The following is a 16,436-nucleotide window of genomic DNA, read 5'->3' as shown; positions in this document are numbered from 1 at the left end:
AAAAATCTAAAAAATATTATTTCCATCGTGACGGTGTTAATAGTTCGGGGCTGGCGATCGGCGTAATGGGAAGTCGAGGGGCGAGACGGCGGACGAGCGATCACACAATGATGAGACGGGCGATTCCAGCCGTCGGATGGAGAGGGGCATTTGGAGATTTAATGATGAGGTGGAGGGTAAATAAGGGACTAAAATTAATCTTCGAGAAAAGAGCGTCGGGTCTTGGGCTGGTTGGCTGGTCTCGGGTCTCGGTCTCGGTCTCGGTCTCTGTCGCGACTCGCGAGATAGCGGGGCAGCGCCAGAGACGCGTGGCGTGATATAATTGGATACAATTAAGGGTCTCGAGAAGAGGGAAGTAGACGGCGACAGTGGGCCCCAGGGAACAACTGGCCTGACCGCATGTGGACCTTACCGTCCGCGGGATTGGGCTTGTTTCGAACGGTGCGGGCTGAGGCTCAGCTGGCGTCGCCTGCAGCTTCCGGGAAGGGAGCCGCACCGCTCGTTTGTCAAACACGTGGGCCCTACCCCCAAAGGATTCCACCATCTCTTATGCTCCCCGGCAACTCTAGTGGAACCACAGAATGTGACACCTTTTATGACCAAATTATGTTTCCCTGTAGATAAATAATTGCTAAGCTCTAAAGTTGCACTCCGCGTGAGACATGGTACTTTTCTATGCTGATTAACAGGATTATGGTACTTTTTCTCTGCTGATTAACAGGATCAGTGTACATTAGCAAGAAAAAAAAAGCATCTTATAACATGCACAACTGTGCTAGATAGAGGGATACGAGTCTAATTTTTTATACTTGAGTACATCTCTACTCATATCCAATCGAGTCTAAATAAGATGATACGAGTTTCATATCGATGATTCAGAATATTGGATGTGATTTGTTATCTCTAAACTACTTATACAATAAAAATCATATCATTCGAAAATTCCACATTTAATAGTCAAATAATATATTATTTTTATATTATTCAAATTATCTAATTTTTTAACTATTTGATGCATGATCTAAATATCTTTAAATCATATGAAATTTCATGTACAAATAATTTAGAGATAATAGATCACATTCAACGATTTAGATCATTAATGTTGAATCTTCATTATTTGATCTAGATCTGATAGGATATAAGTAGAGATTCATTTGAATAAAGCCGAGTCTCCATATATAAATAAATAAGAATAAATTTGTTGAACTAATAGTAATCATAGCCAAAGAACATTTTTTTTCTCCACTATTTATGTTTGCTATTCTAAATCCCTCTAAACCAATTATTTTTATTGCAACGTATATTCAAAATGGTAACATATTGATTATGTTATAAAAGAAGTGTCGATAGGATGAAAGTGATTTTAAGAGAAAATACATGCTTTAAACTCTCAATTAAAAGATAAATTAAAATTCTACAAATGTGATACTTAACTATTAGAGTAAGTATGATTCAATAATACAAAAGTGTATTCTATGCTAAGGATAAATAAATATCTAATATACAGCTTATAATAACTATAGTTATGCTCATTTAAAATATGGACAGCAAAAAAGTATAAAATTTTGTCAAAGCAAGTTATAAATCATAAGAAAATGGAAAAAAAAAAAACAAGTTACTTGAACCTTGAAAGTAAGTGACAGTTATAACTAATATCTAGTATGTATTTATTTGATACAATGCTTTACTGGAATAACCCTACATTGTATTCAATTGGAAAGCAAGTTTTGTTTGCATGAACAAATACGAGTGTATATAAGATCATTTATTTTATTTGCCCTTAATATCTAGCAAGTATATTTATACCTGTGATACAATAAGTAGTTGATGATTAATCTCTAAAAAGACTTTAGAAGACAAAACAAATACGATTAAATATCCTTTCTAAGGTGAGATTCTTTAGCTTCATATAATACAAGCTTTTAGGAGATAGGTCATAGACCAAGGATGCAAATTCTTTAGGAAGATAGATGTAGATCAAGGAATTTAGAACTTTGAGTTGGGCCAAGATATGAACCGACCTAAACAAATATAAAATCTGCCATCAAGGTGGTAGCACAGTTGGAACGGAGCTTTGCTTCCACCGGCGTAGTTCAGGTTCGAAATGCGCAGGCGTCGATTAAATGTTGGGGGCCGGATGTCTCCCACCTAGATACGCTCGATGGGAGCGCTATCTGGTCCAGTTGGCATTGAGGTGGTGCTGAGGTGATATACTCACACGTGGGGGACCCACGGGTCGATGAGGGTATGTGCAAAATTTCTACCTGCATCGAATATTTTCTGGTAGAGGGGGGCCAATGGAGGCTGCTATGCGGGTGAGGTGTCCTCGCCTACCCCCCCTATTTTTCAACAAAAATATATATACATAAAATCATGTCAATAGCTTCACTATTGACATATACACGCAGGTCATGTTTCTTTTTCATTTCTAAAATTTACCTAAAATTCAAATCCTTTCAACTTAAATAACCAAGGTGGGCCACCGACCCCAAAGCCTACCAAATCTGGTCTTCTGTCTTTTGATAAAAAAATATTAAAAGCTATAAGCTCATATCCCTTGGCTGATTAGCTAGGTTATTGTCCTTGTTTATGTGAAAGGAATCTTGCATTACATGAGATTCATTTACCTTTTGCTTCAAAATACTATCTTCTATAAAAGAGTCTACCTTAGAGAACAGAGATGATGGCAAGCTAATCCATACATGATATGAATAAGGTACGGCATCTTAGAGAAATCTTATGCCCATGTGATGATTTTTGGCCAATAACAAAATAGTTCCTTTTTTTTGTTGCAAAGTGCAAGGGAATAAGCATATAGAAAATAGTTTAATGAATCAAATACAATGCTTTGCTATCTTAAGACAGTTTGTCAACATTACCCATTGTTGTGCATGTAGCCACGAACCCTAGTTTTAATGCGAAAAGCTTTAAACATCTCCGAGAAGAGAATTTCAATTCGTACACCGAACTAAATCACTATTGTTGGGGGAAATACAAGTCCCCCCAAAGCACATGAGTACGTCACTAGCACGTGATCAGAGGCATTTGACCTCAAACGCCCGACCTGACGCCCGACCTGAGAGCTCCCGACCTCGGAAGCCTGACCTCACCATCCACCTGCCGCGGTCACATCCTTCTGCAGCTCAACCAGAGACCATCCCCTACCGCCGCCGCTAACAATTAATGAGCATGGACTCTGCAGACCTCCGGCTTACTCAACAATTAATGCGTATGGGCTCTGCAGACTTCCGGCTTACTCAACAATTAATACGCATGGCTCCTGCTATCTACAGATCTCAAGCCCTCCACGGCAAATCTGCTCGGTTGCGTCTGATCAGCCATGACAGCTCCTTGGCCCAGCCTAATCTCCTACGGCAAGGCATTAATTCACACAATCCTGCATTAATTCATACGACATGCTCAATCATACGGTAACTCCACCCCGTCATATCACAGGTAATCCAGTACCCCTCTATAAAAGGGGAACCCTCCCATCTTAGAGGGGCTGGACGCTGAAACTCTGGATATACATTTTTCCCTATGCTTTTGCCCCCCTCTGATTTAGGCATCGGAGGGCCGGCGCCGGAAACCCCGACCACCGGCTTTTTTACAGACCCTACGGAGGATGCCGCCCGCCGACGGATCGCCGTCCGCCAGTTCTCGCCGGAGCTCCACCCTCTCAGCCGACGGCCGCCCCGGGTCCAATTTCCAGCAATAACTATGTTTAGTTGAACCTCAGTGATTCTATAGGTAGGGATCTCAAATCACCTCTAGTCCTAAAATGATCGTCCAATGCACTGATGTTGAACCCATCATTGAGGATATGTTTCCAAGATCACCCAATAATAGTGATGTTGGATAGAAGTTTGGAGATAAAAATACCTCCTTAGTCCCAATAAAAATTTATAGAATATATGAAATATATCACGGATAGTTTTAGTATTATATGGTTAATAATATTGGATTCTCATGATAAATCAAACAGGTTAATCATGGATATCATTGAAGATCATATTATCATAGAACGAGGAACGCCGGCGATCTTAGATCACAATGCTAAAGTTGGCTCACCATTTAAATATAGAGATTTAAAGCAAAACTCTAGGAAAGGACCATTATTTGTAGGGTGGGGATTATATCTTTTGTATGAAGAATGATTCACCTTTCTTCGCCCAAAGCCAGGTAGTTCTTGTAAATATTAAAGTGCTTTAAGATGTGTGCAAAAGATGAATAGGAGAGTTTAAAGTGCTTTGAGAGCCGTGTGGTGCGCAATCCAACGGACGACGTCGCGATCATTGTTTCATACAACCCGAACCCCTGTGTAAGCATGGAGAAGAGAGGCGCGGATGCATGAATTTCCCGCCACATTGACTTGGTTGGTACGCAAGTCGTGCAAAGAACTTGGAAGCATATCGGTTTCGTATGGGCAACCCGCTAAATCTCCTCAAACCTCTCTCCGCCGACGCCGTTTCCTTCGATTTACACCGCTTAGCCTACTTCCTGGACTCGTGCACGGCCGCGGGGGACGCCCGCCGCGGCGCAGCCGCGCACGCCCGCCTCCAAAAACTCCACGAGTCGCTCGACCGTTCCCTCTCTCTCTGGAACAAGCTCCTCAGCCTCTACTACCGGTGCGGCTTCGCTCGCCGAGCCCATCAGCTGTTCGACGTAATGCCCACGAGAGACGCCGTCTCTTATAACACCATGATCTCAGCTCAAATCCGTATCAACCGCAACGCATTCGAGCCTCTCCGACTCTACTCTCAAATGCTGGCCGATGGCGTGAAGCCTAACAACATCACCTTCTCCTCGTTGCTCGCTGCCTCTGACGGCATGAAAGAATCTCACTTTGTGGAGCAAATCCATGCACACTCGATCAGATTTGGACTCAACTCGGATGAATTCGTGGGGAGTGCGATGGTGAACGGATATGAGAGGTGTAGAGGGCTAAAGGAAGCACTTTGTGCGTTCGAGGAGATTGCTGAATTGGATGCAGTCTCTTTCAACATCATGATTGATGTGTGTGCTCGGAGGGGGAGCAAATGCCATGCCATGGAGATCTTTTCTCGAATGAGAAGGGAGGGAAATGGAAGCTTCGATTCCTTCACGTTTACAACTGTACTAAAAACGTGCTTGGAGAGAGAAGATTTGAGGTTCGGCATGCAGCTCCATGGGTGTGCATGGAAGGTTGGCTTGGTGTCAGATGCTCCCATTGGGAATGCTCTCATAACCATGTATTCCAAATGTGGAGGAGGGATGGATTCTATGGTTGCAGCCTTTCGGAGGGTTTCGGAGCCAAACATCATCTCTTGGACTGCACTGATTGCAGGGCTGGTGCAGAATGGGCTGGCAGAGGAAGCAGCAAGCTTCTACAAAGAGATGGTGACATCCGGTGTTATGGAGAATGAATTTTGCTTCGCTAGTGTATTACCAGCATTCAGTTTCCTGGCAAGCCTTGAGCATGGAAGGATGGTTCATTGTAGGATTGTCAAGTCAGAGTTCTCATCGGATGTAATGGTGGGGAATGCTCTAGTAGATTTGTATTTCAAGTGCGGTAGCTTGGAAGATGCTCGGGTGGTGTTCGAAACTATGAGGAGCCGTGATGTGGTGTCCTGGACTGTGATGATTCTTGGGCTTGGTCAGCATGGGAAGGGAAGAGAGGCTCTCGAAATCTTTGGATCAATGGAGAGCAAAGGATTTAAGCCGGATGCTGTTACTTTTCTTGCAGGCCTATCTGCATGCAGCCATGGAGGTCTTGTGGATGATGGGATTAGAATTTTCAACTCTATGGTGACCCATTACAGAGTTAAGCCAAAGAGGGAACATTGTGCTTGTGTTGTTGATATGTTGGGTCGTTCCGGGAGGTTGAAAGAAGCTGAGAGGTTCATAGGGGAGATGGGGATAGAAATGGATCCGTTGGCATGGGAAGCTCTTCTTGGAGCTTGTGAAATTCATGGGGAGATGGAATTGGGACAGAGGTCTGCAGAGAAGGTTATGAAATTGGAGCCACAGAAGGATGGGCCGTATGTGTTGTTGTCGAATATATATGCTGAAGGAAGATTGTGGGAAGAAAAGGAGAATTTGAGGGAGAGATTGGATGCGAGCGGATTGAGAAAGGAGGCTGCACGAAGCTGGTTTTCAGGTCTAGAGTTTTGTACATTGTGATTATTATTGTCAATGATTTTACTTCAATTGATTCTATAGTGCATTCCACTAGCCCCTGCAAAACCACTACAGTTTCTCTGGTGCAAGCAAAATGATGAAGTCATCGGCCGGCTAGTGATCACTACGAGCCATATAATTCTTGACAAGGATAAGAATAGTTGAAACAATCTAGATGCTTGGCTAATGTATTGCAATCTCTGAAACTTGGTGCTTACTGAATTTCCAGATCAGTGTCTCTCGACCAGTATCAACATCGTAGCAAGGTGCCAGCAGTTTGTCTTCCTCAACATTGCAAAGAGGGAATTATTCTTGGAGATATACCTGGTACACCCATCTCTTCCTCATTTGACTGGAGAAGGATCTGCAACTTAGAAAGATACAAACTATTAAATCTGCCATTTAGTTCTGAATTGTTACTGCCTAGTGCTCTCTTGATCCTTAAATGTTGATTGAAGCACCACTAAAAATCAACCGCAAATTGTAATTTATATACAAGAAAAGGGATTAATTACTGTGAAGTTGATCATCCTACTTGCTCTCTTGCTAGTGCTTGGCCTCTGATGGTGTAGAGATCAAATTATATGCTTTCGTTTCATCTCTAACTTATGTTTATGACATTTGAAGGAAGAGGACCTAGCTCTTATTTGGCTGCAAAAAGTAATAGGATTCTAGGACACTAATGTCAAGTCACCGAATATCCACTGTGCTAAGAAAACTTTATATTTTAAATTATACAAATTTTAGATAACCCATAACACATTGACTAGGATGTTGAAGATGGCACACCAACTCTTTTTTCATTTGATGGAAATCCAGGTTTTCATTCTGATGTTAAAGGACTAATGATCTGAGGACTACATCTTCATATCATGCAATAGTTTTATTTCAGCAAAGTCTGAATGATCTGTGGTGTTAGTTTCTAAGTGCTATATGGCATCTGACCATGTCTGCAGACCATATGCTAGGATAATTGAAAATGAAATCGGATCACTCTTTCTTCCCTACCATTCATGACTTTTTGAGACATAAAGTAGCGAGTGCTCGGGAGGCTGGTAAATGTTTTGTGGTTCTGAATTTCTGATAAAAAAGACATGAATCAATTGGCATGCTAGATCAGTGTATGGATGCAATAGATTTCCTTTTATATATATACAGATACAAATTAAAGCATTGTGCAACAGAAAGCTTAACTAATCTGCTGCAAAAAGGAGTAGCAAAATAATCCTTCAGTAAAGTAAATGAAAACAAAACAAATGTAACCAACTTTTTCATCCTCACTTTCTCGTGTTTTAAGCCTAAAGCTTGCTAGTTCTGCTGTGATTGTCGGTACTTTTAATCCAGCTGCCCTCCTACCTTCCCTCTGTAAGGCTTGAGGATCTGAAAAGAGCAAAGCAAGCTCGCATCTACACTCATCAGTGCGCCAGCATTATTGAATTCCCCACAGTAGTTTGGGGCTGAAAATATGGTCACCAATTGCCTATCTGCAAAGAATTCATAGCCATCTTCCACAACCTGTTTCGTTAAATCCGTTTGTTAGATTATCATGCCTTAAAAGGTCACGAAAACCTAAGAAACCAACATCTTATTTAACTTTTGCTGGAAATAATAATGAAACATACCACAATGTTTTTTTTTTGCTTAAAATTAAATAAACAACATTTCAATCCTCCTTTTTTTATCCTTCACCACAAGTCTTCCAACATCCAACCCTTTCTTAGGCAGCCAAAATGGCTATCTTATAAATTTAGAGATTGGATGATCTAGAATTGACATCAATGCTTGATAAAATGTAGATTAGGCATACTTACTTGATGTGCACGACAAATAAGATCAAGATCATGCTTCCTTAAGAACTCAGACACCTTATCAGCCCCAAAAGTATATGAAACACCTCGATCATTCTCTCCCCATCCTTTAATTTCTCGGTCGGGGTCCGACCATAGTAGGTCGCACAACAATCCTTGGTCTGGCACGTCCACTGGCCTCTCAATCTGCCTTATCTGGTCCAAGTGCTGCAATTCTGGTGAGAGCCCACCATGCATGCAGAATATCTTATCGTCGATGACAGCGGCCACCGGGAGGCAGTTGAAGCAATCGGTAAAGAGCTTCCAAAGCCTAACACTGAAACGACGCTTGCATTCATCGTAGAAGCCATAAATCCGATTGATGGAAGCACATTCATGGTTTCCTCGAAGGAGGAAGAAGTTGTCAGGGTATTTGATCTTGTAGGAGAGGAGGAGGCAGATGGTCTCAATACTCTGTTTCCCTCGGTCGACATAGTCACCGAGGAAGAGGTAGTTAGAGTGTGGAGGAAAGCCACCATACTCGAAAAGTCGGAGCAGATCAGAGAATTGGCCATGGATATCACCTGAAAAAAAAAATGGCATATCAGTACATTTTACCAAAAATTGTATAGTAATACTTGGTAATCTGAGAGAGAAAAGGCAAGAAATATTCATGACATGAAAGTCGAGGTTATAATATATTAATGAAGCCATCAGTTACTACTAGTATGCTGAAAATTGAACCCAATAGTAATTTTAGCACTATGACCTACTGAATTAGCTGAATTTTTATCAATCACATCCTTATTTTAATGTTGCATAGAAAACAAATAATCACACATTTTAATCAGTTATAAACTCACAAGAAATTAGAGTACATTTCTTGTTCCTACAGACAAGCTGACAAGCCTGATTGTATTGCACTTCAGATTAGACATGCTTTTAAAAAAATCTTTCCAAAAGTCTTGGGACAAAACCCAACCTCTTCAATGGAGCCGAATAGGGTTGAAGCAAGGGAACGATGCCTCGCAGAACCCTTCTTTTATTTTACTTCATAGATTTTTCTTTCCATTTTATGATTCTAGGCTTTAGCTTAAAATCATCATCAACATATTAAATTTTTGAATTTCTGAAATTTTAAACGAAAACAAACCATAAAAGTCATGCACAAATTGAAAGAAGGAACAAATTTAAATTCATTTGTAACGAATCTAAGAAGGCAGATTACAAATAAATGACAAAAAAATTGAACCTAAACAATTCATTCTGGCATTAACCCTAAAAATCTATGAGCCACAATGAAAAGAAACTGGGGTTAAAAGCATGAGCACAAGTGTGAGTCCTAAACTAAGTTCAACTCCTTAATCTAAGAATTTGTTTTTATTTATGGTTCAAACCTATCATCATGTGTTCATGGTTTTCTTTTTCTTTTTCTGTTTTTTTTTTTTGAGAATGCAATTCATGATCAATTTTGGAAGAGCAAAAAACATGAAAGAATCATTAAAATTAAAGGTGGCCAAAATTTTAAACATATCATAATTTAGCAATTCTTGCTTCTAAGCCAAGTATGGTGCAGGGGGCGTGAGGTCGCGAGCATTACCGCAGACATTAATGGGTGCCTCCAATTCGAGGAGGACGGGTTGGCTCAGGAAGACTTCTTTCGCAGCAACGCAGACATTGCGAATCTCGGCCTCGCTGAGCTGAATCTTCTTGCCACTCCCCTTGCTCTTCTTCCCTTCGAGTAACCTCTCGATCAAATCATCCAAAGCACTTCCTTCCATTATTTTCGTCTATGGAAGAATTGCAAGACAAAAGAGGGGGGAAAAAGATGAGAACTTTTCGATGGTTATCCGCACGAGATCACTGGAGATCGCTTAACGGAGAGAAGAGAAATGACGGAGAGAAATGGAAACCGGAGATTGAGGGGGTCAAGCGGTCTGAAATGGAGAAGGGGGAGGATCTCTCCGCCTCATGCGCCGGTGCCACGTCAGCTTCTAGGGGAGGCCCGTTACCGACCATGGCCTCCGCATGACTTGGGCCCCAAAGGCAACTCTCTCTCTCTCTCTCCCTCTCTCTCCTCTCTTTTGTTTTTTTAAAGATTCTTACATAAATACCCGTCCAAAAATTTAAATTTACATAAATATCTTCTTAAAATTTATATTTATTTTTGTACCTCATAAATTTTTGCATAAATGCTCCTAATATAATGGTTCTTCTAACACCATTAATAACAACCATATTTATTTTAATTAAAAATAAAATAAAATTTTGAAATTACTTTTTTTGTCTTCCATCGCGATTGTCTTATAAATGTTTCTTTTTGTATATCTATCCATTAAGAGTATTTTAGTCATTTTAATTTAAAACTATTAATTTTTTAACAACGTTAGATGGCGTGGGTACATATGTAAAAACATGGATAAAAAAAGATAGAATAGCAAAACAAGTGTTTTACGAGGGTATACATGTAAATATTAATTTTGAGAGAATATTTATGCAAAATTGATATTTAGGAGGGTATTCATATAAAAAAAAATTCTTTTATTCTTTGTCTTAAAAAAAAAAAATGATGCAATGTATCATGAAAATCAGAAGGAGAGTTGAGGAAATGCACCCTTTTTATAATTAGAATTGTCAAAACAAACAAGTTAGTTCAATTAATTAATGACCCAAGCTTGATATTTGGCTAGCTTAATTCAGCTTGGTTAAAGTCGGTATACGAATGTATATAAGCAAAAACAATATTTTTAATTAGTATTATAATTATTTTCATATTTATTTATTAAGTATATTATATTTTATATAAAATTGTTTCTTGGCAATCAGATGCTAATTTAAGGGGTGCATTGTTAAACATGCTGCTAAATGTTCTAGTTGTTAAGAAAATATACCGAGCAAGATTATCTCGGACTACATATGTGAAAGCTTAGTAAAATCTCATTGTCTCTGCAATTCCTCAAACAAGCAATTTGTTGGGAGCTTGAGGTCTGCTTGATATTAATCGACCTGATCTTGAGCTTAGCTGAATAAAACATCTAGATTAAGCTTGAATCAATCATCCTTCGTCTCATTTGGTAGCCATGTCACCTTGTTAATACCCCTAATTGTTTTCTATTGCAGAGTTAATATCCCTACTTTTGATGGGGATTTCAATTTAGATCTCCATGTTGCTCGTTGCAATGGGACACCTTAGCAGCGAGTCAATGGGTCCGCCCATATCTAGGTTGTGCCACTCGGATGCCATGTTGGATTTTGACAACTTACCAAAGTATCTAAGAAAATAGATATAGCAAATTTGCTCCCTCAAACATCTATTTTGCTGCCGTCTCAAATATTAGCCTACCTTAGCTTTTGAAACAAAATGTCATCATTCTTTATCAGGTGACTAATCATGTGTAAGTAATGATGCTCTAATTAGAAAATTAAAATTGAAATACTATTAGTTAATTTTTCTTTCAATTCGTTAGATAAGATAGTATTCGAACATCTACACTCAATACAATGTAGGCATTCCGGAAAATCACCAATTTCTATTTGAAAAAGAGTCAGTATGTTGCCCTTATTAGTTTTTTTTATAAAAAAATCTTCTAATATTTTTTTTTTTTTTTTTTTGGTCAAAACCTTTATGCCACAATCCTGTCCTTTGAGGTGTCATTTGGCACCTTCTATATATTTGTTTATGAGGTAAAATATATACTCTTTACAATCAGCATAACATCTTGTATATAACTGTTTTGACAAACTCAGACATACATGGTTTAGTAAACAAAATCATTTTTTAACAGCCTGATAAACAACCACAGTTATATATACTAAAACTGCTTAAAAACTGTGAAAGAGCAGGAACCATTGAAGTTCTATGAATTCTATCATAAGATTTGTAATCAGAGGACAAGCCTATTCATTTCCATTTCAGATTACAAGACAGGAATTTAAAATTCTAAACAAGCATCATGAGTTATCAGAAGCAGTTTAGGACTTAAGGTAACATATAATTGTCTGAAAACCAGTGATAGAAGACCTCAAGCTTTATAGCAGACACCCCCCTCGCACACATACCCCTCCTTGCCACCCTCCCCTTGGCTGTCTTGAGGGTCCTCACCAAGTAAACCACCCTCATCGATATCATTCATCTTTTTATCCTCCTCCTCCTCCAATGCACACTTGGGGTGCATATCAAAGTCACACTCCTCGCAAAAGAAAGACCACCCTTTGCCTTCCTCCTTGCACCGGTCACAGATATACCCCAAACGGCGGGTCTTCACAAGCTCGTGCTCCTCATGGAGCTCATGCTTCACTTTCTCCGGCCATCCCTTTGCCATTTCCTCACTCTCTGTCTCAAGCTGCTTCAATCGCTCCTCGGTGAAGGGGTAAGCATCAGCTCCATGGACCATCACGAGCTCTCTTGCTTCCTTGGTGATTGTTTTTCCAGTTGGGCCGATGGCAACAAGGGATGGGATGCCATAGATCTTAAACGTGCGGCTCAAAGACTTCTTCCTCTCGTCTCCAAAGGGAAGGGCTAACCATGGCATGCTAGAAAAGAAGTCATCAAAGGAGCTCTGGTCCTGATCACTTGAGACAAAGATCACTTCGAAGGCACTGTCCTTCTCCTTGATCTTGTGGTATGCATCGATTAGCTTGGGCAGAAATGCACGACACGGAGGGCACCAGTGCGCTGAGAAGTAGAGAAGGATATTCTTCCCAACAAGTTCAGATATGGGAACCTAATCCAAGAGGAAGGAGACAAGAGGTAAGTTTGTAAACTTGCTGCATATATAGAGACATGTTCCAAGAGTAATTTGGAGAATTGTTCGGTTAAAGATAAACATTTATTAACTTGTCTCTATACCATGCTTCAAATTGCTTTAAGGATTCCATGCAACCATTTATCTGCACAAGAATAGGTAAAAATACATACGTTGATTCATGTTGTTGTTTAATCCTTCTTATCTATCCAAGGAGATGTTTTGCATCCAAGCTTTTTCTTTCTTAACCACTGACACCCAAAGAGTAATGTAAGTACCACCATTGAAGTAAGGCTGATGAGAAGCCTGAACTCGATTTTTGAAATGTTTGCTCTGTAAATAGAAACATTTAAACATGTTGCTGATTATATAGATAATATGCATGCTTTTGAGATCCTATCACCAAAAGTAGGTGATATTTTTGTGGGAAACAGTCCATGCTGCCACCTTCATAATCCAATGTCATGTGCTGAACAGAGCATATATATATTTTTTACCCACTTAATTCAAACAAAATCATTCTCCAGGTACAAGGAACGATTTCTATTTTATAATGCATGAGTTTGATTTAAGCTTGTACTAAAATATTTCCCATTGAATGCCACACTGTTACCACTGATGAACTCATAAGGCAGTCTTATACCTGGATTGAAATAAGTGGACTTAAATCATGCTCAAACGTGTGTCATAATAAGAATGCCTAAAAGTAAAGGTTTTACATGGTGCAGCATGCATTAAAAGCCAATGAACTCAATAAGCTCGAGATGAAGATAAGCTAAGCAAGCACTAAACAGACATGGACAGAATCCTCGCAACGAACCAAGCAAGCAAAGCAGTATACTGAACTGGATGGAATCCTTACCTTCACATTGCCCTTTCCAATGACATAATCCCGCTCCCCAGAAACAAGAAGCGACTCCAGCGTCTGTGCTTCCATCTTCGCCTTCTCCTTCTCTGCGAGCTCCTGCAACTTCTCTGGAGAGAATGGGTATGCCTCAACCCCATAGTCCTCCACAAGTTCGGCAGCATTGGCATTCAGAGTCTTCCCATCCGAGCCAATCACAACAAGTGTTGGGATGGTCTCGAGCTCAAAGTAGCGGGCGAGCTTTTCGGAACTCTTGTCGTTGATGGGGATTGCAAGCCATGGCATGCTGGCGAAGCTTTGCTCGAAAGATGAATCTTCATCATCTAAGGATACCAGCACAACCTCAAAACTCTCCCCCTTTTCCTTCAGCTTGCCATACATATCTGAGAGCACTCGGGTAAACTCAATGCATGGCGCAAAAGAACTCAGCGCGAAGTACAGACCCACAATCTTTCCTTCAAGTTCTGCCACAGGTACCTTATTTCCACTGTTTGATATCACAAAGTCACGAGAGGAGGAAACCAGCACGCTTCGAAGAGTTTGGTTCTTCTTCGCAGCCTCCTCCTCCTCTTTCATCTTCGCAATCCTCTCAGGCGTGAACGGGTACCCCTCGGAGCCATAGTCTCTCACCGCCCGCACAGCCTCATCGGTGAGAACCTTGCCACTCTTGTCAAGGACCACAAGGTGGGGTATTCCGCTAACATCAAACAGCTCGTTGAGGCGGTCTCGGGTCTCAGAGTCTGAGAAAGGAATGGCGAGCCATGGCATCTCAGAGAAGTAGTTGTTAAATGACTCTTCATCCTCATCGCCCGATATGAAGATGACCTCAAAATCGCCGACCCTCGATGATATCTCATTGTAGGCTTCGACCAGCTTCGGAGTGAACCGGTGGCAGGGGCCACACCATGAGGCTGAGAAGTAAAGACCAGTGACTTTACCATCTAAATTGCTGATCTTCACCTGGAGTGTTTCAAGTTTAAAGATGTTATCCATTCTTCAGACTAGCACTGTTCTTTAATCCATCAACAACCATTGAAATGAAGAGAGTTGATATATTGGGAGATCAGAAACATAAAGCTTTTTTTGTAAAAAATAATAACTAACATTACAGTAAGCCTCTCCTGGGCATACAAGCGGAGAACAATTAATGACATCCAGGATTTTTTTTTTTTTTTGAAGGGAGGGGAGGCTGAGCCGCTCAATTTATTAAATATGTGAGAGAGACAAGAATGGAATGCACAATGCAAAAGGAATAGAATAAGTAACAGCCAGCAAGAAAAAATAGATAAAACAACAGACAATATGATGAGGAGAAGATTGCACCCGGCTAATAGTTAGGAATTAAAGTTCAACTTTCTGTCAAACTGATTTTTAATTCAATTTAGCTTTGTATCAGAATACTTTCTTCCTTCATTACGAGGCTCCATCAAAAGGAGAAGCAAGATTCTATTGATATCCCATAGACATATGACTCATTACCAACTAATCCGTTTGTAACGTTTTGATAAAAAAAAAATGATGGTGAGGCATCACGAGCGTTACAAAAGCATCACAAATCAATAAAATTTTGATCAACTCATCTGGAAGACCCACGCTTCTATTTTGCCTCTCATGCATTTATTGTCTGATACTTTTGAGCTGTACTTAAATATCGATGTACCAATATATATATATATAATATTACTTAAAATATAAAATTTTCATAATGGCACGACTTTGCTACTGTAAGCCACTATATACTATTTAAGCTACAAAATAAAGAAAAAGAAAAATTTAAACATAACCGAAATTTGATAATCAAACTGGAAAAAGAAACAAAAGAACTGTTATTTAACTTAGAGATTGGAGCGACAGATATGTTTTTAATATAACGCCGCTGTAAAGACCAGTACGGTGTCTGGAAGAGCTCTCCCGTTATAATAACCGTTATTTAACTAAGAGTAGTAAGACTAACGCCGATGATTTCCCAAAAATCGAGGTAGTTTTAGAGGTCATAGGTTTATAAAAAAGAAACCGGGGACAGTCGGGAAAAGATCGGCACCTGATCGCCGTTGTTGCGGACGAGGAAGTCCCTCCCCTCGGCGGAGAGGAGCGATTTCAGATCGTGCGCGTTCCCGCCGTTAGCGGCTCCTTCGGCTTCCGCCATGTCTCTGCCGGCGACTCACTCTTTATCTCCCTCCCTGGTTCGCTGGGTTTCGGACAGAGTGGCTGAGAAGCCGCAGGGGAGGGGGGGGCTTCGTTTTATTGACGGAGGAGATTCGGCGTTTGTTCGTCCGTTAAGTTTCTTCTGATTATTCTTTGCTTTGCTGTTAAGAAAACACCAGGCGTATCTGGGGACTCCGGAGCGAGGGCGGTGCGAAGGGGAAGGGGGTCGGCCTTGGTTCGAGGGGTTTATTACAAAAAGGACACGACGGCTCCCGTCGTAACTAGACGGAAGTGGTAGGGAGTTCACGGTAATTTCGTCCGTGCATGGAGGATATGGTCGGCGTGGAAGAGTTGAAAAGGTGACGGGATACTCCTGTATTTAAATATATATTTTTTGCAAAAATATCCTTCTACGTATCAAATTTTACATAAATATTTTTTAAAAATTGATATTTGCATATACATGCTCTTAAAATACTTGTTTTTACTATTTTACCCCTTTTTTTTTATGTACCACACTATCTAATGTCGTTAAAAAATTAACGATTTTAAATTAAAATGACTAAAATACCTTAATGAGTAGATGTGCAAAAAAAAATATTTATAAGACAATCGCGATGAAAGACAAAAAAATAATTTCAAATTTTTGTTTTGTTTTTAATTAAAATAAATATGATTTTTATTAATAGTATTAAAAGAACTGTTGTATTAGAGATATTTGTGCAAAAACAG

The 16,436-nt window shown here is 40.0% G+C and overlaps 3 protein-coding genes across 4 annotated transcripts; 1 reads left to right on the top strand and 2 right to left on the bottom strand.

Moving 5' to 3' along the window:
• The first annotated feature begins 4,279 nt into the window (after nt 1-4,279).
• On the top strand, nt 4,280-9,613 carry LOC103709331 (pentatricopeptide repeat-containing protein At2g13600-like). 2 transcript variants are annotated; one of them, XR_003386135.2, is made up of 3 exons: nt 4,280-6,150; nt 6,392-6,489; nt 9,526-9,613. XR_003386135.2 is itself a non-coding variant. In XM_008794629.4 (2 exons), the coding sequence occupies exons 1-2, from the start codon at nt 4,426-4,428 to the stop codon at nt 6,422-6,424; spliced, it is 1,758 nt and encodes a 585-aa protein (XP_008792851.2). In that variant the 5' UTR covers nt 4,280-4,425; the 3' UTR covers nt 6,425-6,683. The 2 variants fall into 2 exon arrangements, 1 of the variants encoding a protein (XP_008792851.2); XM_008794629.4 differs by lacking the exon at nt 9,526-9,613 and having other exon boundaries at nt 6,392-6,683.
• On the bottom strand, nt 7,258-10,060 carry LOC103709330 (serine/threonine-protein phosphatase PP1-like). Its single transcript, XM_008794627.4, has 3 exons — nt 9,550-10,060; nt 7,974-8,533; nt 7,258-7,677 (listed from the first exon to the last, which is right to left on the bottom strand). Exons 1-3 carry the CDS (start codon nt 9,728-9,730, stop codon nt 7,498-7,500), a joined length of 921 nt encoding a protein of 306 aa, XP_008792849.2. The 5' UTR covers nt 9,731-10,060; the 3' UTR covers nt 7,258-7,497.
• Nucleotides 10,061-11,774: 1,714 nt separating this feature from the next.
• Nucleotides 11,775-15,894, bottom strand: LOC103709329 (probable nucleoredoxin 1). Its single transcript, XM_008794626.4, has 3 exons — nt 15,601-15,894; nt 13,557-14,519; nt 11,775-12,673 (listed from the first exon to the last, which is right to left on the bottom strand). The coding sequence occupies exons 1-3, from the start codon at nt 15,703-15,705 to the stop codon at nt 11,972-11,974; spliced, it is 1,770 nt and encodes a 589-aa protein (XP_008792848.2). The 5' UTR covers nt 15,706-15,894; the 3' UTR covers nt 11,775-11,971.
• Nucleotides 15,895-16,436: the final 542 nt, after the last annotated feature.

The sequence above is a fragment of the Phoenix dactylifera genome, chromosome 8 (assembly GCF_009389715.1).
Source record: "Phoenix dactylifera cultivar Barhee BC4 chromosome 8, palm_55x_up_171113_PBpolish2nd_filt_p, whole genome shotgun sequence".
Classification (NCBI taxonomy): Eukaryota; Viridiplantae; Streptophyta; class Magnoliopsida; order Arecales; family Arecaceae; genus Phoenix; species Phoenix dactylifera.
The sequence above is the reverse complement of the archived record's forward strand: the minus strand, read 5'-3'. Positions and strand labels throughout refer to the sequence as shown.